The 22,438-nt window shown below is 52.7% G+C and overlaps 1 protein-coding gene across 2 annotated transcripts in view; it reads right to left on the bottom strand.

Annotated features, from left to right (window-relative positions):
- Positions 1-22,438, bottom strand: part of MTOR (mechanistic target of rapamycin kinase) — a 133,305-nt gene that overhangs the window by 37,944 nt on the left and 72,923 nt on the right. For both annotated transcript variants that reach the window (XM_008251668.5, XM_002723353.6), the window contains exons 29-31: positions 10,198-10,273; positions 7,246-7,385; positions 195-295 (exon numbers count right to left, since the gene is read on the bottom strand). In XM_008251668.5, the coding sequence (XP_008249890.1) occupies positions 195-295; positions 7,246-7,385; positions 10,198-10,273 (317 nt within the window). The remainder of the gene's footprint in view (positions 1-194; positions 296-7,245; positions 7,386-10,197; positions 10,274-22,438) is intronic.

The raw sequence follows: 22,438 nt of genomic DNA, 5'->3' as shown, positions 1-22,438 counted from the left end.
CACTGCTTTCCTCGGCCTCTCCACGAAGTTTCCGTTTTCATCCACATCTAACAAGTCAGCAGAAATCACGAGGCGGGAAGCCCAGGGTGGACACAGACGGCTTTTCCGCGTGTGTAGACCTGACATCGCCCTGCAGGTGCCGGCCCCAGCCTCCCTCCCCCACCCTGACTGCGGTGCCTGGGCGGGAGCCTTACCTAGGCCCCATGCAGCTGCAGCAGCCATCCGGGCCATCTTGGCTTGGGTTTCATCATTCACCAAGGTCCACTTTTCACAGCACTGCTGGTGGAGCTGTCCCCTGGAGGAACACAAGTCTTATCCGGTTAACTGAGACCATTACCATGACCTGCCAGTCTTCCTCTCCAGCCCCTGGAGTCAGCTGAGCACCATGGGGGAACTGGCGTTAGGGGCCTACCCTCACGCTGGGAGCCTTTAGAGAACACATTCTAGCGGTCTTATAATAAAATAAGCAAGGCTGGCGCTGGGGCATAGCAGGCAATGCCACTGCCCGCAATACCGGCATCCCATGTGGGCGCCAGTTTGAGTCCTGGCCACTCCACTTCCAATCCAGCTCTCAGCTATGGCCTGGGAAAGCAGTAGAAGATGGCCCGAATCCTTGGGCCCCTGCACTCGCGTGGGAGACCCAGCGGAGGCTCCTGGCTCCAGATTGGCACAGCTCCGGCTGTTGTAGTCAGTTGGGGAATGAACCAGCAGGTGGAAGACTCTCTCTGCCTCGCCTTTTTCTGTGTAACTCTGACTTTCAAATAAATGAATAAACCTTACAAAATAATAATAAAAAAGCAATTGAGCTACTTGTGGCTTCTGTGGCTTGGTGCCTATAGTCTGTCTCTGAGTGAGTGTATCATGAATAAGGACGACATCTAACTTTATGTGAAGTGAAATGCTGTGAACATCTGGCCCCTTCATAAATATTAAATAGCTTCTCTCCTATGCCAATGAGCCCTGAGCTCTTTCCTGCTGGCAAGTCTACAGAGAAAGCAATCTGAGGAGACACATCTGGACTTCCATTTGGGGCTGAAACTATAGTATGAGAAGTGGCTCTGAAAGTACAGACGGTTTCAGGCTAACAGGAAGTCACGCTGTACAGGAACAAGGCCCTACAGGGGTTGTGCCCACAGACATGTAGGTGCATGTGGGTGGGGCTCTGAGCTGTAAGCTGGGAGTGGTGCCTTGGAGACCCCAGGACAGACAGCAGAGCAGGGAGCTCCTACCACTGGCCGAAACTGCTACCCTCCCACGTCCCACTTCTCAATGAATGGAAACAAAAGAAAAAGCATAGAGGCCGTTCATTTTCTAAGCATCTTTTGTTGGGGTCCTGCCTGGAGGTAGGAGAGAAAGCTCTGTGATCTCCACTGGCCCTTCTGACCCTAGAATCCAGACACTTCCAGCTGGGGAGCACAGGCAAGGCAGCGCCACCCGCTTCTGTGCCGCGGCTCTGGGGTTTAGCTGCCCCTGGCAGGGGCAGGTCGGAGCAAGCTCAGCGATTACAGTGCACGACCTGTACCCGAGGGGCAGAGCAGGCAGCAGTGAACAGCCCTCAGAGCCTGCAGAACGCCCGAGTCCGAGCTCTCAAGGGCAGGAGAAGGGGCGGCCAAATCAAACAAAACTACCAGACTCTTGGGAACAGCTGGGCTGGGTGCTCCGACCCCCTCTTGAGGACAGGCAAAGGCCACCCCCTGGGCCTGCCTCTCCCACCCACTGCAGCGAAAGGCTTACTCAGAAACTTTGTGATCTCTTCCCAAGATCTGCTCTGAAAGAGCAGAGGCTGTCAGGAGCAGCGTGAGCAGGGCACCGGCTACAGGTGTGGCTGTGTGTGCTGTGGGCCTGGGGAGCAGAGCAGCGTGGGGGAGGGAGGGCGTCTCAGCTCACTGGTAACTCAGATCACTCCTGACACCACCTCTGGCATCTTCAGGACGTGCACTCAAAGCAGAAGAAGTGCAGAAATTGCACCCTAAACAGAACTGGCTGAATAAACCGTATCAGAAAACCGCATACCGTCTGCTTTTCTCTTCTTTCAAAACCTCTTAGTCTTCCCCTGCATTCTTAAGTCCCTGGGTCAGCATCCCTGACCACCTGCACTTTGCAGGTGATGATAAAACTGGAAAGAACCCAAGAGACTGCAGGGATACGGGACCGAGCAGTGCAGCGCTGGGAGGCCTGTGTCACTCTGCTCTGGGCAGACCTCAAGCAAGCTGTCTCACTTCCACGAGCGCATCTCCAGTCTCCTCCAGTGCTCGAAGCTGTCCCTTCCAACCTGGCCAGAGAGCGGTTTTCTTACTCTCTCTGCCTCTCAAAAAACAAACAGAAACAGCTGGAAGGGGACAGGACCAGGAACGGTTTCAAGGAAAAAGAAATGGTGGGAGAATTTCAAATAGCAGAAAAAGGAGAAGAGGAAGACAATTCAGGGAACCAAGGGAATGCAGGCAGGGTTTGCAGAGGAGAGAACAGCTTGGCCAGAGCTGATTGAGACAGCTCACTGAGAAGTGAACTGAAGAAGCGGGCTGCAGCCAGGCTGGCAGAGTTACATATAAATCCACAGACAACAGGTAGACAGGACAGCACTGCAGGAACTAACTGGAGTTGAATTTTTTTTTGTGGGACACGGACTCTTTTTTTTTAAGATGCATTTATTTATCTGAAGAGAGGGGTGGAGAGAGAAGAGAGAAAGAGAGAGAGAGAGAGAGAGAGAGAAAGATTTTCCATCTGCTAGTTCACTCTCCAAACAGCCACAGGTTCTGCCCAGGCTGAACCCAGGAGTTAGGAGCTCTATATGGGTCTCCTATGTGGGTGGAGAGGCCCAAGCACTTGGGCCACTGTCCTCTGCTGCTTTCCCAGGCCATTAGCAGGGAGCTGGATGGAAAGTGGAGCAGCCGAGCCTGGATGGTCATGTGGGATGCTGGCACTGCAGGCAGTGGCTTAGCTCGTTGTGCCACAGCGCCAGCCCTGGAGCTCAATGTTAAGAACACTAGTATCTTATTTTATCTTTCTCTTAACAAGATATGGATGGCTGTATGGTACCCAATTTGAAAGCAGAACACGCTGTTTTAGGATAAAATGCGGCTATGTCTTGTCAACACACTTTTCTGTTGCTTTTGATCAGTGCTGTCCTGAAGAACTTTCTACGACGATGGAAATGTTCTCTGTTGACTGTCCAACACAGCAACCCGACCCCATGCTGCTAACGTGACCTAATACACGGCCAGTGCAACTGAGGAACTAAATCTTTAGTTTAGAAACAGCCATTTGTGGCAAGTGGCTTCCTTGCTGGACAGCATTTTCAGATACTTGATAGACGTGGAAACATAAGCTTTAGTTGCATACATGAAGCAGACTGAATTGGATATGCTTCCCCAATCTATCGAGGTGAATGAATATGTAATGTTAATTCATAAGAGTAACTTTCAAATGATCAAATGAGACAGCTAAGCCAGTTTCAAAGACTTTAGACTATATATGTGTATGTGAGCCAAAGCCTAAGGCTGAATTCGATATTAGTTTTTTTTTTTTTTTTACAGGCAGAGTGGACAGTGAGAGAGAGAGACAGAGAGAAAGGTCTTCCTTTGCTGTTGGTTCACCCTCCAATGGCCGCCGCTGCCAGCACGCTGCAGCTGGCGCATCACGCTGATCCGATGGCAGGAGCCAGGTGCTTCTCCTGGTCTCCCATGGGGTGCAGGACCCAAGGACTTGGGCCATCCTCCACTGCACTCCCGGGCCACAGCAGAGAGCTGGCCTGGAAGAGGAGCAACCGGGACAGAATCCGGCACCCCTACTGGGACTAAAACCCAGTGTGCCGGCGCTGCTAGGTGGAGGATTAGCCTATTGAGCCGTGGCGCCGGCCCGACATTCGATTTTTAAACAATACCTTCCATCATCTTCTATCTTGGGAATGTAGTAAATATTAGAAAGTGAAAGTAGCAATCAGTTTGCCAAAAGACCATCTGTAACTAGGTGCAGAAAGCTGAACGTGGCAAAGATCATTCTTTCAGAAGCCTTCTTCTGAGACTGCCCAGTAGTACTCTTGAAATTTGTTAATGTATAAAGCTTCTTTTTTTTAAGATTTATTTAAGATTTTTTTTTAAGATTTATTTGAAAGACAGTTACAGAGAGAGCTAGAGAGAGAGAGAGAGAGATCTTCCATCCACTGATTTACTCCCCAAATGGCAGCAATGGCTGGGGCTGGGGGCCAGGCTGGAAGCCTGGAGCCTTGAGCTTCTCCTTGGATGCAGGAGCCTAAGCACCAGGGCTGTCATCCCCTGCTTTCCCAGGCACATCAGCAGGGAGCTGGATTGGAAGTGAAGCAGGCAGGTCTTGAACTGGCACTCATACGGGATGTCGGAATCGAAGGCAGAGGCTTAACCTGTACGCTACAACACTGGTCCCAATATAGAAATTTTTTAAAAGGCCACAGCAGAGAGCTGGATTGGAAGTGGAGCAGCCGGGACATGAACCAGCGCCCATACAGGGTACCAGCATTATAAAATTTCTAAACACAAATTGCCAATATTAAATAGACTAGGTTTATCAAGATGGTGGAATATCATGCGGCTATTAAAAATGGGCAACGGCCGGCATTGTGGCACAACAGATTAAACCTCTGCCTGTAATGCCAGATCCCATACCAAACCACTGGTTTGAGTCCCAGCTGCTCCGTTTCCAGTCTGGCTCCCTGCTAATACATCTGGGAAGACAGTGGAAAATGGTCCAAGTACATGGACCACCGCCACCCACGTGGGAGACCCAGATAGAGTCTGGGCTCCTGGCTTTAGCCTGGCACATCCGAATCTGTTGCAGCCATTTGGGCAGTGATCTGGCAAATGGGAGCTCTCTCTCTCTCTCTAACTGCCTTTCAAGTAAATAAGTCTTAAAAAATGAATAATAATGAGGAGGCAGTAGCTCTATGGGTGATGACAGTGGAGCAGCGGCCTGGTCTTGTGATGTGAACAAACAAGGCGCAAAACGGTATGAACAACCCATCATCATCAATACATACGCTGGTCACAGGAGCTTAGGACGCATCACCCCCAAGACGGCACCTTGGCAAACTGAGTGTTTTGAGAAGGCAGCAGCAAGGTCATCCTGCGCTTCCCCTCCCCTTCTCCCCAAAGCAGGAAACAACACCTAGCAAAGGTACCCTGTTCTTCCCTTGAGGCAGGCCCAAGACCCTTGTGTCCCAGGAGCCCGCCCTAGACCTGGAGCGCACAGGGACCCAGGGAAGAACCAGCACACTGGCCTTACAGGCTCTCCCATCACCACAGGATCCCGGCATCTTTGCCCTACCCTACTTCTCCATGACTGCGTATTCTTTACTGAGCCACCACGAGAAAACATTTCTTCCCCTTGGGTCCTCATTTCCTGAAGGCTCTCACACCATGTAAAACTTTAATAAATGCCTTTTAGGCTTGTCTCATTGATCCATCTCTTGTTATTGGGCCACAGTCATGAACCCAAGCCAGGCAGAGGAAAAGGTGCTTTTCTTCCCCTGTGCCCCTTAGGGTGCCCCGGAAGCCTTCACCAGGGCCTGGTCCCGGAGCCTGGGCTCTGGATGACGTGGGGGACGGGGCAGGACTGGGACTCCACAGCTCCATCGCTGCACTGTCTTGTGGCATTTCCTACCACGCGCCCATTACTTTTTCAGAAAATGGGAAACAAATGTGGGGAATTTTTTTCTTTAACTAGCCTCTGGGGACAGAGGCACCACATGCACACCAGCCACAGGGCAGCCTGCAGGACTGGCCTCAGGGACCTCAGGCTCGGTGTGGCCCCGAGAGGGCCTGGGAGCTCCTGCCGCACTGCAGGTCGGAAGCTCCAGCTGTGCACCGCTAAGGACGTCCAGATCTCCTCAGTGCAGCCCCCTCAGCCTCTCTGGATGCAGTCGCCTCTCTCGAGCCACACTGTGCTCCCTCTTCACCACCATCCTGCCTCCCTGGTCTGATCTGGTCTGGTCTGGCCAGCACACTTCTGGCTACCCTTCAATCTACTCACTCATTTGCTCTTGAAGGATTCTCTTCATAATTGCAGACCCAACCAGGATGCCTCTCCAAACACCTTTAGTGGCTCCCAGCGGCCTTGAGTGGAAGTCTGAACTTCGAACAAGGTCTGCAAGCCCCTGCCTGTCCTGTTGCCCCCTGGTTACCTCTTTCCAAACCACACCAGGCCCTTCAGCCAAGATGAACACACCAAGCTCCTCACTACATAGTCCAGTTACATTCCCCTTCCATCTGGAAGCCTTCCAAGCCTGGATTAGTGAGCCTTTTATCAGCCACAGCCCAGGGCGTCTCCTTCATTACCGTTGAGGGCTCTGCTGCAACAGCCTGCCATCTGCCTTGTAAGGGCAGGGGCTGTGTCTGTCTCCTTCACTGCCGTGTCTCCGGGGCCTGGACCAGACGTCAGTAACAAGGAAGCCCACGGTTACTGATCCACTGAGTGAAGAGGGGACACACAGCAGCAGGTTCAAGAGAGACTGGGATAATGCACTACAGGGAGGTACGCAGGGTTTTGTCCGGGTCATGTAAAACCACCTAACAATGGTGGAGCAGCGTGTTGCTCCAAATACTTTTTAAATATTGCACTTGATACTGGAAACGGAATGGAGATCACCTGCCTTCAACACTGCCTGATCCTCTCCAACCCCAGACCACGCCCAGCGTTGTCAGAGGACTTACCACTGCCCCCCTGGACATCTACCCCCTCCTCCCATACCTACTTCCTAATTCCCAGCCCCGCCTTCAAGGAGCACCACACAGCCACTCTACTCTCTCCTGCAGGCTCCCAAAGCAGTCCGCACCTACCACTGTCAACGACCCCCGGCTCTGAGCACTATCGGTGTGTGTGCTTGTCCCAACAGCCTCACAGTAAGGACCGTTCTGGGCTCTTCTGTATCCCTGCAGTCCGGCCTGGCGCTGAGCACACAGAAAGCATTTAGCAAGGTGAAGCACCTCAAGAGGGCACTCACTGTCCCCTTTTCCTGAAAGCATGGCAAGAGCTACAAGGAGACAAGGCAGCAGGACACAAATGTGAGACTTTCACACCAGCCAAGGTCGAGGAAGCAGGTGGAAGGAGTGGGTGCAGGCCCATGCTATCCTGCCCTATGGCATTAAGTTTAAAAAAAACACTATATAGCAGCTAAGACGGAAGAGAGATAAAAACACCAAAGTGATAGAGGATTTCTGGGGACACATCCAGCCAACGCCACGAGAGTGAGGCGGGGCTCTGCCGTGGGAAGCTCACCATTCCCCCAGGGCCTCCAGACAGCGCATGCGGCCCAGCATCAGCTCAGGGTCATCCTTGTTGGTGTCCATTTTCTTGTCATAGGCCACGAGGGCGTCCTCCCACTCGTGCAGCTTCTCATACCACGTGGCCTGGATCTCCTGCCCGGTGGGAGAGAAAGGACCGCTGTGAGGCACAGAGAACGAGGGGCACTGTCTACCTCCACACGCTCCTTCCTAAGGCGCCGTGCTGTATGCAGTCACTGCACCTGTCGCAGGAGGTGGCGTGGATGGGGAGGAAGCTGAGCCTGTCTGAAACTGAGGGCGGCGAGCGGGCTCCTTGGCACGCGGCCGCAGGACCCTGGGGCAGCGAGCAGATGTGGCTGCGCTCCTCCCCAACCCTTCCTGCCCAGGCCCAGGCGTCACCAGCCACGTGGCAGGGATGGCTGCTGCTTTTCTGCTGGGGCAGGTGTAGGAACCAAGCCACATCTGCATCCCTGCTGGAGGAAAACAACTCACTCTTTCAAAGCTCTTGATCCTCTGTTTCTTAAGGCTAAAAATGCAGGAAAGAAGAATTTACAATATAACACTAGCACTTAAGATTGGAAACCCTTCCCACCCTTCTTCTACAGTCTCCTGTCCAGTGTTCCCTCTCACAGTGCTTGGCAGTTCTACCTGCGTCAGGGCCAAAGGAGGGATTCCATTGCCCTGGGCAGCTGGAGGCGGGGGCGCCACGCTGGGACTGAGTGTTGTCCACGTGAGTCAGAGGAACTGCAGTCTTGAAGTTACAGACTACGGCTCTTAAAATTATTGGGAGGCTATTTTATGTGCTGTCTGCCCTCCATCTGCCCTCCACCTCAGCTCGACTTCTGGGCTTCTTCTTCATCAGTTCAGTAAACGACTGTTTCCCTAGCAGGCCAGGGTATAGCTCTCCAGGGATTTCTTTAACAATACGATTCCACAGTGGAATTTGTGTGATACAATGCAGGGCCCACATTAATGTCTCCCATTGCCCTCCTAATCTTTCCAAATAACACTGATGCTGCTCTAGCACACACACTAACAGCGACTCTGCTGAGCCGCCTCAAAAAGAACCTTCTTCTGGAACCTGTCGGGAGGGCAATCACATTCTAGTCAGCTCGCACCCACTGCCCTCACCCCGTCTCACTTCCGGAGAGCCAGGCCCTCTGCTGCCCCCGCATGGAGTGTGCTGCTGTGGCAGCCCCTCCCCCCAACCCCCATGCCAGTGGACTCTGTCAACACAGCCGCAGTCTTATCTGGTCCCCTGGAAGGGACACTCTCTGAGCTTCATCCTCCAAGTCTGTTCAGAATAATGCCTCTCTCTCACGCCGAAACATGAACGCAAGCTACGAGAAGAGACTACAGAGGCAGTGTAACATCACAGTCCCTTGAATGAGAAAGCGGCAGTGGTAAATGTCCCACTCGGGATTTCTGCACCGGTGGAAAAGAAAGCGGCGAGTGACTAACGTGTCTGTGTGAACATGCAGAAAGCAGGGGCAGCCCGTGGAGCAGGTCACGCAGAGGTCAGGGTGTTTTGAATTGCAATAGGTTGCAGAAACTATAAGGTTTAGGCAATGAATCACACAAAATTCTAATGCGATTGCTGTTACATAAATTGTGCTGAGAAAGCGCAGGCTCTGCCAAGACAAAAGCAAACCATTGTCAAGCTTAATATGATTCAGCTACCTAAATATAACAGAAAATCCACCCCGGGCTTAGCAATAACCCTGCAGCTAATGGCCACCTTCAGGACCTGAAGATGGAGGACGCTTCATTTGAGGCTGGCGCTCTGAGCACAAACCATCTGCTGGCAGGTCACCTGAACGCCAGATGTCACGGCGTCCTTGCTGCGATCAGCACTTGCTGGGCACTGCGCTCCAAGGGCGGCAAAGAGGAGCACAGTGCGCTCTGGGTGGGGGACGCACGGGCCCTGCTGGCCCACTGTCTTCCCTCTGCAAACAGGGACTGCGGCAAAGATGGGTGAGACGAGACCCAGGTCTCTTTCGTCATCCTCTGGACGGATGCTACTTTGGTCTGGTTACAGATAATATGCGCTAGAGATGGCAGAAGACCCCCTTGAGGGTTTCAGTCCAATTTGCTAGTGCTTGTGTGAGGCAAAGGGAAAGACAATCGAAACCTGGGGGGTGGTCCCCGATTCCTTCCTGCCCACACCCAGGCTCTTGATCAAGGCCGTGCAGAGCGAGCGCCCTCCACGCCGCATCAAAGGCTCCTCCTCAGACAGATGCTCTCGGAGCTTCCGGCCTCCCAGGATTCCATGCTAAGCTGGCTGAGTCGATGCTTTACATATTTGATGACCAAATATAATAATAAAACATTTTCATATTGGCAGGGCAACACGACAGCAGAGAAGCAGCTACGTGAGCAGTGAAGAAACAGAAAATCCCTCAACACCAGTGTCAATGCCCGTCTAGTTTTTCTGTAGAATGGTCATGTTTTCCTGAGTCTGCACTGAGTGCTAACTGTGGGCCACCGCAATGAGCGCTGGCACAGATGACACAGAGGTAACTCTGATCAGGCCAGACGCCTGGGCCCTCAGACTGCCTGGGTTCAAGTCTTGGTTTTGACATTCACTCTGTGGGCTCAGACAGGTGCTTAACCTGCTGGGCTCAGTCTCCTCCTCTGTACAATGGGATAACTTGTGGTGGAGACCGAATTCAATGACGTATGTACGGCACTTTCCAAAGGGCTTGGCACTTGGTCTGAGCTTGGCGACTCAGTGACGGCTGATGATTAAATTCTACTCTTAGGGCCTGCGGGCAAATGGAGTCCCGAGAGCCACTGTCGGTTCCTTTCCTTAAGACACAAGGTAAGTCAGTCACAGACTACAAATTGGGGGCAACAAAAGAGGAAGGTAACTTTCTCAAGGTCATGGCTGAGTGCCTCCCTAACCAGGTCGCTACCTCTTGTTTCCTAGAAGGGATGGGGCACTCACCAGCTCTCCGAAGTGTTTCATGGCATACTCCAGCACCCCGGCAGCTGCCTCCGGCTGCTGAAGCTTATTATTGATGCTGAGGAAACAGAAGGAAGAGGCGATTAAGTCACACATCTGAGGGTGCAAGTGTCAGGTCACTCGTGGGCAGAGGGCCCACCAAGCGCGCTGGGGACAATGCTGTGCAGGCGCGGCGAGAACGGCACTTACTCTCCTTTGCCACCCAGGAAGCTCAGCTCCAATGACGATCCCTTACCCTTAGTGGGGGGAGAGACAGACGGGGTTCCTCCCAGATACCGCCAGGCAGGCAGCACCTGTTCGTTTCTTAAAACTAGACATCCTGGGTCCACAACTGTCCCCGCGGCAGTGCACAGCCACGAGCCCCCTCTCATTTCGTAACCCTTACCTCTTCTCACAAGTTGCCTTCAGGAACAGGAATAACCAAAATTAATCAAAATCTCAGGACTCCGTGAGTACCAGAGAAGGCATGAGGCCGGCTCAGGGGGACTGGCTGTGCAGCCCTGCAGACTGCTCCCCCGGAAGAACTCCCCTTCCCCGCCCTACACCAGCCTGTGAAGGGACCACACTCAGGTTACTCGGGCTGGCCTCTGGAGTGGAAATGCCTGTCACCAGTGACACCCTGCTTTGCTGATGCCAGTTCCAAGCAGTACGTGGCCCGCGGGGCCAGAGGAACTTTAACTATATGCAAGCAGCCGGGCAGTGCCGTTGGTGTGGTATATGGGGGCAGCTGGCCAGTGCTACCCAAAGGCCTAGTGCCAGCATCAGTTAACCAGAGATACCACAAGGAGGCCCCGTGAGCAGGAGAGCTGCAGGGCTCAGACCCTTGTCCCAACAGGGACTTGTGCAACTACACCCAACACCAAACACAAGTCCGAGTTATGGAAGGGAGGGGAAGAAGGAGGGGAAGCAGGCTTGAGAAAGTCACATGGGACATCCACAATTACACCTGTTTATTGGCAGGGGCAAAATGTGACACACCAACTAGGAAACGTGGCCAGGTTTAAGGAGCAAGGATTCCGTCTACTGTGCTGAGTGCAACTGTCCACCTGACTGGAATTACCTTTCAGGGGCGGCTGGGAAATTCCAGGATTTGGGTTCCATGTGTAATATGGCAAGAGATCGCTGTTATAAATATTATGTTTAAAAATCCAAATTCCACATTTCTTCCAATAAAACAGAGTGAGAACTGCCCAGAAATCTGATGCAGCCGAAGTTAACATTTGTGAAAGTAATAATCTAATGGCTCACGTTTACAAAGCACATTTCAAGTAATCTTTCCAACCCATCACTGCTCTGACCTCACACACCCCTAGCAGGGAGGGAAAGGTGCTGTCAGCCCTGTTCCAGACTGGGGAAACCAAGGCCCAGCAAGAGTGGTGATGGCCCCCAGCCCAGTCTACATAGACAGGGATGGCCTCCACGTTTCTCTGTTAAGGCGAGGTGGGGGTGGTTCGAGTAATCCACCTGCTGTAACTTTATCCTCAGAAGCATACCTTAATGGAATATGAGAGGCGAGACAGTTAGATGGGAGGCGACTGGGCCATGTGGGATTTATCGTGGGAGAGGCTTTGTCACAGAAGGAAGTTCTCTGGCTGGCTTGCTCTGTAGTCCTGCCCACAATCCAGCCCGGCAGGAGGGCCCCACCCGGAGACCAGCAGGTGCTGGCGCCGTGCTCTCGGCTTCCCAGCCTCCTGAACTCCTGGTCCTTATAAATTACCTGCTCCAGGTACACGCACAGAAAGTTGTGCTGAGAACAACCCCGACACATGGAAGCAGCTTTGCAATCGGTCATGGGCAGCGGCTGGAGAATGCAAAGAGCAGACCAGAAAACGCCTGAGTCGCCAGGAGTGGGGCGCTAAGGGCAAGTCAGACGGGGGTCTGGGAGAAGACAAGGTGACCAGGGACAATCAGGAACTCCTTAGAGTTAAGCAAGTGGTTGTGACCAGAAGCTGATAGGAATGTGGACGGTAAAGCTACCCCGTGAGGTCTCAGGTGGAACAGAGAGAAAGATATGGGAATCCACAGTGAAGGCCATCTATGCTATAAACTTGGCTGGACTGTGTCCATGCCCGAAGGCTTTATGGAATGCAGAAGGTAAGAACAAAGAATCAGGGGGCACAGCCGGTTAAGCATCCACCTGCGGAGCCAGCATTCCATATGGACGCCAGTTCAAGTCCTGGCTGTTCCACTTCCAATCCAGCTTCCCCCTGATGGCCTGGGGAAGCAGTCAGTAGAAGATGGTCCAAGTCATCGGGCCCTTGCACCTGTGTGGGAGACCCAGAGGAAGCTCCTGGCTTTGGACTGGCCCAGCTCTGGCCATTGTGGACATTCGGGGAGTGAACCTGCAGATAGAAGACCCATCTCTTCCTCTCTCTGTAACTCTGCCTCTCAAGTAAATAGGTAAATTTTTTTTAAAAGGACAAAGAATTAGGACACGTGGTAGAAGAGAAATCTATTCAACAAAGTGTTCAGGCTTCTGCATGGCTGCTTTTAGCCACTTACATGAAGTTTAAAGAGGGGAGAAATGACCCAAAGACAGAATTCATAGTCAAAAGGAAAGCAAAGCTAGACGGTTTGGAAAACACAGCCGTGTCCTGAGTTAGAGAATGAAAGAACATTCTCTGGAGAGGGCACCAAGGGTGTGACTGAGCTGGGGAGAGATCATCAAGACGCTGGGAAAGGCCCTGACAGCATTTCAGAGAGCCCCACGGCTGCCCTGCACCACAGGCCGGAAGGTGGAAGGGTCTGGGCGACGGCCCAGGGCTCCTCCGCAAGCTCACTGCCTGGGGCTGCCCAGGACTCTGCTCCTGGAATCCCTGAGCGGCACTGCTCGGCCACTCCAGCTGTGGTTCAAGGGGCCCCGCGTTGAGCTTGCCACTGCAGAGAACACGAGTCACAGACCCTGGTGGTGTCTATGTGATGCTGTAGGCACATGGATGCACCAGTCATGGAGGCACAGAGGCCTCCGCCTACATCTCAAAGGGTGCCTTGGACAACCTGGGGCACAGGCAGAGACTTACTGCAGGGGCAGACCCACCACAGAGAGCCTGCAATAAGACAATGCCAAATAGAAATCTGGGATTGGAGCTGCCCCAGGCAGAGGTACAGACACAGACTTCAACCTGTGAGAACTGAAGCATAGGCAGAGCCCAGGAAAGCCATAGGAGTAGAGCTGTGGGAGGCCCTGGTAGCCCAATTTCTGCACCAGTGTCCAGGAAGTAAGGGAGGGAGAGTATTTCACTTTTATTAAACAGAAATAATTATTCAAAAAAGGGATTTATTTATCTGAAAGGCAGAGCTACAGAGAGAGCGGGAGAGACACAGAGATCTTGCATCTGCTGGTTTATTGCCTAAATGGCTGCTACGACTGGAGCTGGGCTGATCCAAAGCCAGAAGCCATTTCCTAGTCTCCCACATGGGTGCAGGGGCCCAAGGACTTTGACTATCTTCTGCTGCTTTCCCAGGCACATCAGCAGGGAGCTGGATCAGAAGTGGAGAAGCCAGGGCTCAAACTGGTGCCCCTATGGGATGCTGTGCTGCAGGTATTGGTTTTACCTGCTATGCCACAGTGCCAGCCTTGGGAGACTATTTTCACAGCCTTGAGATTTTTTTTTTTAAATTTTTTTTGACAGGCAGAGTGGACAGTGAGACAGAGAGAGACAGAAAGAAAGGTCTTCCTTTTGCCGTTGGTTCACCCTCCAATGGCTGCTGCGGCCGGTGCATCGCACTGATCCGAAGCCAGGAGCCAGGTGCTTCTTCCTGGTCTCCCATGCAGGTGCAGGGCCCAAGCACTTGGGCCATCCTCCACTGCACTCCCGCGACACAGCAGAGAGCTGGCCTGGAAGAGGAGCAACCAGGACAGAATCCGGCGCCCCGACTGGGACTAGAATCCAGCGTGTCGGCGCCGCAGGTGGAAGATTAGCCTATTGAGCCACGGTGCCAGCCCACAGCCTTGAGATTTAACGTGGTTTTCTCTGTTGAATTTGTTTGTGCATGTGTGTTTTAATTTGAGAAAGAAAGAAAGATACAGCACTTTCATCTGCTGGTTCACTCACGAAATGCCTGCAATGGCCAGGAGGCTGAGGCCAGGAGCCGGGGACTCAGGTTTCTTATGTGGGCGGCAGGGGCCAGGAGGCTGAGGCCAGGAGCCGGGGACTCAGTCCAGGTTTCTTATGTGGGCAGCAGGGGCCAATTTCTGAGCCCTCACTGCTGTTTGCTTCCTAGCATCTGCAACAGCAGGAAGCTGGAGCCATGGGATGAACCAGGTACTCCAGAGTGGGGTACAGGTACAGTGAGGTACAGAATCTAAACTGTTAGAACCAATGCCTGGCCCTCTCTTGGGCTTTGACTTCTCTGGGACTTGTCCGTCCGTCCGTCCTTCCTTCCTTCCTTCCTCCCTCCCTCCCTCCCTTCCTTCCTTCCGACAGGCAGAGTGGACAGTGAGAGAGAGACAGAGAGAAAGGTCTTCCTTGTCCATTGGTTCACCATCGCGCTGATCCGAAGCCAGGAGCCAGGTGCTTCTCCTGGTCTCCCATGCGGGTGCAGGGCCCAAAGACTTGGGCCATTCTCCACTGTACTCCCAGGCCACAGCACAGAGCTGGACAGGAAGAGGAGCAACCGGGACAGAATCCAGCGCCCCGACCGGGACTAGAACCCGGTGTGCCGGTGCCGCAGGTGGAGGATTAGCCTATTGAGCTGCGGCACCGGCCTACTTCTTTCTGTCATCTGTTCTCTCTCCTGGAATGTCTATCCTATGTATTTTGGAAGTAGATAATGTATTTGGTTTTACATGTTCACGGTTGGACTAATTTGCCTCAGGCATGTCTTGAGCCTCAGCTATACCAGGTGCAGGTGAGACTCTGGACTTCAGGCTTTTGAGCTGGTGCTGACATCACATAAAACTTTAGGGCTGGGGCTGGCACTGTGGTGTAGTGGGTAAAGCCGCCGCCTGCAGTGCCGGCATCCATATGGGGGCCGGTTCAAGTCCCGGCTGCTCCACTTCTGATCCAGCTCTCTGCTGTGGCCTGGGAAAGCAGTCAGTAGAAGATGGCCCAAGTCCTTGGGCCCCTGCACCCACGTGGGAAGACCCAGAGAAAGCTCTTGGCTCCTGGCTGGGCACTGGCGCACAACTCCGGCCGTTGCAGCCAACTGGGGAGTGAACCAGCAGATGGAAGACCTCTCTCTCTCTACCTCTCCTTCTCTCTCTGTAAAATAAATAAATCTTTAAAAAACAAAAACAAAACAAAACAAACTTTAGGGCTACTAGGATAAAGTGAGTGCATTTTGGATGTGGAAAAGACACAATCTGGGGGCCGGGGCAGAACACTAAGGGTTTGAATGCATCCTCTTAAACAGCTTTGCATTTGCAGTCAAAAGACCTCGGCCTAAATTTCTAAGTCTAATTCTGACACTGAAGAACAGAGTGGCCATAAACAAGCCACTGTTTTTAATTTTAAATTGTTCTTCCATAAAATGTAGCTACTACCACCTCCTTTACAGGGTTCTTCATGGAATTAAAGCAACACTAGATATGAAATTGCTCAGCAGGTCCTCCATGTGTTTTTTCCAAGGACAAAAATTGCTAGAAATAGAGCTGCAAGCGGCTGTCTGCCGGAAAACCACATGCTTATGGTTGAGACGTAAGCTAGCCCCAGGAAGTCATCAGTCCAAGTTCCAAACTCTTCCTGACAGGGCTATTTGAGCGCCCAGTGCCCAGGTTCTGTCCCCCTCTTCTGTTCATAGCAGCACACAAGTGACCTCATGGAATCTCCTGGGCTCTGGCACTTCCTGCACTGGCCCTAAGCAAAATATGAACCACAGTGTTTTCCATAAGTCAGTCTGCTGCTGGATTCAGAAACACTTTTACTCACAGTGAAACCACAACATCACAGTTTCCCTTCAGATGCCCTAAATGAGTGCCTCTAAAGGGACCAGCTACTCCCACAGGTGCACTGGGAAGCAGGTCTTAATATCTACTGGTCTTGTAAATCAGGTGCTGGACTTGTCTGCTCACAAGGAGTGGCATAACCTGCTCTATTAATCGATATTACTAGAGGGGCCGGCGCTGTGGCATAGCGGGTAAAGCCGCCATCTGCAGTGTTGGTATCCCATACGGATGCCGGTTCAAGTTCCAGCTGTTTCACTTCCAATCCAGCTCTCTGCTATGGCCTGGGAAAACAGTGGAAGATGGCCCAAGACCTTGGGCTCCTGCACCTGTATGGGAGACCTGGAAGAAGCTCCTGGCTCCTGGCTTCGAACTGACATAGCTCCAGCCATTGTGGCCAACTGGGGAGTGAACCAGCAGATGGAAGACCTCTCTCTCTCTCTCTGCCTCTCCTTCTCTCTCTGTGTAACTCTTTCAAATAAAATAAATAAATCTTTAAAAAAATCGACATTACTAGGTATAGATTTCTGATCTTATAGTTCCTTGAGCCCAAATAAAGATTTTAAAAGTATAAGAAAACAGGAAAAGGGGCCAGTGCTGTGGCGCACCGGGTTAACACCCTGGCCTGAAGCGCCGGCATCCCATATGGGCGCTGGTTCGAGACTGGCTGCTTCACTTCTGATCCAGCTCTTTACTATGGCCTGGGAAAGCAGTGGAAGATGGCCCAAGTTCTCCCACCCATGTGGGAGACCCAGAGGAAGCTCCTGGTTCCTAGCTTCGGATCGGTGCAGCTCCGGCCGTTGCGGCCAATTGGGGAGTGAACCATTGGATGGAAGACCTCTCTGTGCCTCTCCTCTCTCTGTGTAACTCTTTCAAATAAATAAATAAATCTTAAAAAAAAAGAAAAGAGGAAAAAAGAAAGCCAACATACAGTCTATATATTAAAGAGCATACATCCTATGTTATGTGTTATTCTCAGAAGATTGCTGGGACAGCCAAGGTTCTTTTAATCAGAAGAACCTAACTAAGAAACAGACAATCTAGGAGGTCTAGCGATTGTCTTCCAATCTTGTGTTCTGGAACATATTCTATTTTTAATTAGAAATTATAAACATTACTAAAGCTTGATCTACTTTGGAGCCCAAATGACACAAAGACAAAAACAAATACAAGCTTCTTCCTAATCTACTCCTCCCCTTCTTACGCACTAAAGAGAGTTTTCTAATAAGCCAATCAAAGCTTTCTAGTGGTTAGGGACCTCAAAGGAGAACTACAAAGGCGACCTCAACACTGCTATGCTTTGATATAGCCCCTGTAGGGACAGACCAGCAGTTCTGCCAATTAACAAAGAAAATGCATCACACAGCCCCGACTCTTGGAAGAGGAATCTGGGGACTGGAGGTGCACTGCAGCACACCAAGCCACTGCTTGCGACACTGACGGCGCCTAGCAAAGTGCTGACTCGTGTCCTGGCTGCTCCATTTCTGACTCAGCTTCCAGTTAATGCAAATGGGAGGACAGCAGAAGATGCTCAAATGGCCGGGCCCTGCCACCCATGTAGGAGACCAGAATGAAGCTCCTGGCTCCTGGCTTCAGCCCGTCCCAGACTCAGTGGCTGTGGTCATTTGAGGAGCGAATGAACAGATGGATTTTTTTCCCTAACATTCTGCCTTTCAAATAAATAAATAAGTAAATCTTAAGCAACAACCACAGAAGGGTCCAAATGAGTCTCCTGCGTAAAACCTCCCACTAGAATGTGCGAGGGCAGGCAGGCTGCAAACACAGCCCCATGGGAAGGCAAGGCATGCCCAGTTGGGTCCATTCAGGGACAACTGCACCTACCATGCAACCTAAGGATGCCTTGAGGTTCATGATAAGCGCTTGTCCAGCAGCAAGGACAATCATGGAAACGTGACAACTGTAACTCAAGGGACTAGAACTCACCCGTGAAAAATGAGTGAGTTCAGTCCAAGAAATGAAAGTCGAGGTCTCCGACCTGAGGATCTTAAGAAAGCATTTATGTGCCAGCGCTGCAGCTCACTAGGCTAATCTTCCGCCTGCGGCACCGGCACCCCAGGTTCTAGTCCTGGTTGGGGGTGCCGGCTCTGTCCCAGTTGCTCCTCTTCCAGTCCAGCTCTCTGCTGTGGCCCGGGAGGGCAGTGGAGGATGGCCCAAGTGCTTGGGCCCCTGCACCCCATGGGAGACCAGGAGGAAGCACCTGGCTCCTGGCTTCAGATTGGCGCAGTGCCAGCTGTGGTGGCCATTTTGGGGGGTGAACCAACGAAGGAAGACCTTTCTTTCTGTCTCTCTCTCTGTCTATAACTCTGCCTGTCAGAAATAAAAAAATAAAAAAGAAGGCATTTATGCCTACCCAGTCTCCTGGACGTACAAAGAAAAGGGATTGTAAGTGCACCAGCCCCTGTTTCCCTTTTTATTACTTCCTCTTTGCCTCTTTTCATTTTTTAAAATTAATTTATTTGAAAGGCAGTTAGAGAGAGAGATCTTACATCGGCTGGTTTACTCCCCAAATGGATATAATGGCCAGGGCTGAGACAGGAGGTCAAAGCCAAGAGCCTGGAACTCCCACGATTGGGAAGGGCCCAAACATCTGGGCCACCTTCCACTGCTTTAGACATTAGAGGGAGCGGGATTGGAAATGGAGCGGCTGGGACTTGAACCAGCACTCATATAGGATGCCGGTGTCACAGGAGGTGGCCTAACTAGCTGCACCACTACGCCAGCCCTCTCTCCTCACTTTCATTTCCTTAGGAAGTTCCTTCTGGGGCTACATTCCTCTTCTCTTCTCCCAGGGAGTCTGCTGGTGAGTACCGACTGCGGGTGGCAGCGCTCCAGGGAGCTGAGCGAGCAGCAAGCACGGCCCAGTGAAGGAGGGCTGGTCAGGTGGTCAGGAACCTCAGCTCTGTCTTCTTCCCCCATGGCTTCCGCACCTCATCACCGGAGGCAACGTAGTGCAGCAGCAGCAAGAACAAACCTAGCCAGAGACAGTTTATTGGATGTGCTGGGCCTACGTGCTTACTCCTTCATGGACACTGTGTCTCAACATTATGAAGTTGACACTATCACTGATATTCCCACTTGACACTAGGAGAAAACGGGGCCCAGTACGACACGGGCTGTTGGCTGTCATCTTTCTCTTACAGACTTTACCATCTGAAGGTATTCCAATAATCAAGGGTGCACTCAGCTTTCCAGCCTTGGTGTCAGCCGGCACCCTGTGAACAGCGGTGAGATGAGTGACCGGGAGCTGGGTGGGCACCCCCATCAGCTACTCAAGCGCTCTGTTACTAGCCATGCAGGAGCAAGGAGCCCCCGCTGTGCCTTCATTTGACATCTTCACCGACCCTGTGGCAAACACTCCCCTCAGATCCCACACTTTTATTTCCTTTCAGAAGCTACTAATACACGGCACAGCTTTCCGTGTGAGAGCTGGCGTGCCACCACGCAGGCTTTCCCCAGGCTGCTAGGCGTCAAGTGCAGGCTAACCCAACCTCCATGGAAACGCAGGAGTTCCCAGCTCCCGGGCTGCCAGTCTCTGGCCTCCATGGGTGACAACAGGCTGTCCTTTAGTCCCCTTTTAAACTCAAATGCGATTTTCTGAGATGTCAGGCACAGAGCGTATGTTTGGACACGGGAAGAAGTCACCTGTGCTCACTAGCATCCTTCATGAGCAATTCTCGTTTTACAGGGCAGCTGGGAGTTTGCTATAAGCACGCCCAGTGTGCCCCTCAGGCTTTCCCCATTAATGTGGGAGGCTTACAAAGTCACACTATTCAAAGCCCCTGCCCGACAGCAGAGGTGCATTTAATGACACAAACCAGACCCCACTGCTGCTGGCCCAGTGCACAGACCTGACAACAAACAGGTCTAACGAGACCAAAGCCTGGGCAGCAACACGGCCGTGACGACCATGTGCAAAAATGACAGGCCAGCCGTCTCTCTGCAGGCACTGAGGCCAGGAGGAGAGAGACTGGTGCCACAAGCCTCTTCTGAGCTACTGGATGTGATCCAACGGTCGTCGTGACACGGGGGTAGGGTAGATTTGCACCCATATTCCAGGGGGTACACCTGACGGCCATGCTACATAGCTGTGAATCTACAAAGCACAGGGAAACTGCCTGCTGGTGTAATAAACCCAGAGCACGCAGCAGAACCAGGTGGCAGGAAGACAGGAAGAGAGAGAGGACACAGTGGGACAGAATCAGAAGTGGATGAGGCAATTCTACAGACAGATTCAGTCTCACTCATTCCTCCTCCCTTCCCCAGCTCCCTTCCCCCAGATTGAGTTTTTTTTTTTTTTTTTTTTAAGATTTATTTATTTACTTGAAAGTCAGAGTTACACAGAGAGAGGAGAGGCGGAGAGAGAGAGAGAGAGAGAGGTCTTCCATCCGATGGTTCACTCCCCAATTGGCCACAACGGCTGGAGCTGTGCTGATCCGAAGCCAGGAGCCAGGAGGTTCTTCCAGGACTCCCACGTGGGTGCAGGGGCCCAAAGACTTGGGCCATCTTCTACTGCTTTCCCACGCCACAGCAAAGAGCTGGATCAGCAGTGGAACAGCCGGGACTCGAACCAGCACCCATATGGGATGCCGTCGCTTCAGGCCAGGGCGTTAACCCGGTGCGCCACAGCGCCGGCCCCAAGATTTAGGTTTTATCAAAGGAGGTTGAGTTGAAGAGCATGAAACCTGGGCAATTCCTGGCAACTGAGGAAAACACTTTCTAGAGTGGAAGAGTTAACAGAGGACGGATCCCCCCTGACGTATTCACATCCCAAACAGACGACGCCAGGCCCCTTTCCTCCCCGGTATCTCCCCTCTCCCGCAGGGTAGGGGAGGTGGGCAGTCTGAGCAGGCTCCCCGGCTGTGAAGGAGTCTCCCTGCCTGGGCAGTGGCCCTGTCGAACGACGGCAGAGAAGCCTGTGCCGGGCGTGGGGCACGCCGACCGCATGATCCTCCCGCTCAAGCTGTCCCTGGGGGCTGTCTGGGGCAGGCTGGGACCCGTTTCACGGAGGAGGAAGAGACTGACTGGAAGGTCTGAATGCCATCCCGCCACGGCCGTCTCCAGAAGGGTCCCCCTAGTCCCCGCTCGGCAGGCCCTGCACTGAGCTCAAACCACTGCACTTGGGCTTGGCAGTTCCTCCTGGTGCGGCCTGCTTAGCTACGGCCCTCCGCTCTTGGCTTGGCACCCTGGGGACCTGCAACGTGGTGCGAGACTCTCCCACACACAGCTCCAGCTGGTGGAATTTCGGGCAGATGAGGAGCACCGGCAGGACATCTGGGGGAACACTCAGGCTCCCCAGCACTGCCACCGCGCATTTATGAGGACATGACCCGCTGGCATCCCAGACTGCCCTGGGCCTTCTTCCTGCTGTCTATTTCTAGTGCAGACTGCTGTCTGCGTTTCACTTGGTTCCCTGTCAAGTGAGAATTCTCTGAATTCTCTTGGCACTGGGCTGGCGACACATGCGCGGCAGCTGACGGGCCTGTGCCAGGTCCAAGCAAGGAGCCCGAGGCGGCGAGCTGAGGCCGCAGCGGACGCTGCTCCGGCCCTGCCCCTGGTCAAGCAGCGCTTCCCGTTCTCCGGCAGAGTGGAAAGCACTCCAGACCCTCTCCATTCACTGCTCCCAGCACCCAGAGACAGCGCTGTGCCCAACGTGTGATTAGAGGAGACAGTTTGACTCCCTTACAGGGCCAGGAAGCGGGGCTTGGCTGGGCCCTGGTGCCTGTCAGGCAGCTGACCCAGGGGCCTGGGGACCAGAGGCTGGCCCGCAAAGTCCAGGATGTAAGAGTCTGGTTTTGAACAGAGTGATTTCAAAGGGAAAGGACAGCAGGGAAGACAGAGGCACGGTGAGGACACTTGACTGTGACATGGAGGAGGGCTGGGAGCCTGTCAGAGCAGGCGGTGGGGAAGTGAAGGGAGACTGGACGGTCGCAGAGATACTCAGCCAGAGTCGGGTAATGAATGTGGCAGCACTGGGTCTGGTGGGGTCAGAAGGCAGGAAAAACTGCACTCCTTTTCTGTACCTAAGAGAGAAAAGGCTCACCTGTTACAAGGTTTCAAAGCGGGAACATTGGTGTCCTCAGAGCTCTTGAGGACTTAGAGGCATTGAGATGAAAATCATTTGGTGCAAGAGAGGGGGCTGGTTTCAGGCAGTCAAGACAGGTTCCCAGTGTCTCCAGCTGTGCGTTCTCTGCAAGTCCTCACGTCACCGTGGTCGCAGTTTAAATGGCATGTCTGTCACACGCCAGCTAGAGGACAAGCTCAATCTGCATGTGCGAAAGGTATGGCCCCTTAAGAGTAAAACGGCTGGGATGTTAACAG

Source organism: Oryctolagus cuniculus, chromosome 7, assembly GCF_051225735.1.
Source record: "Oryctolagus cuniculus isolate XC-2025 breed Fujian yellow rabbit chromosome 7, ASM5122573v1, whole genome shotgun sequence".
Taxonomy (NCBI): Eukaryota; Metazoa; Chordata; class Mammalia; order Lagomorpha; family Leporidae; genus Oryctolagus; species Oryctolagus cuniculus.
Note: the sequence above shows the minus strand (reverse complement) of the source record. Positions and strands in the feature narration are given on the sequence as shown.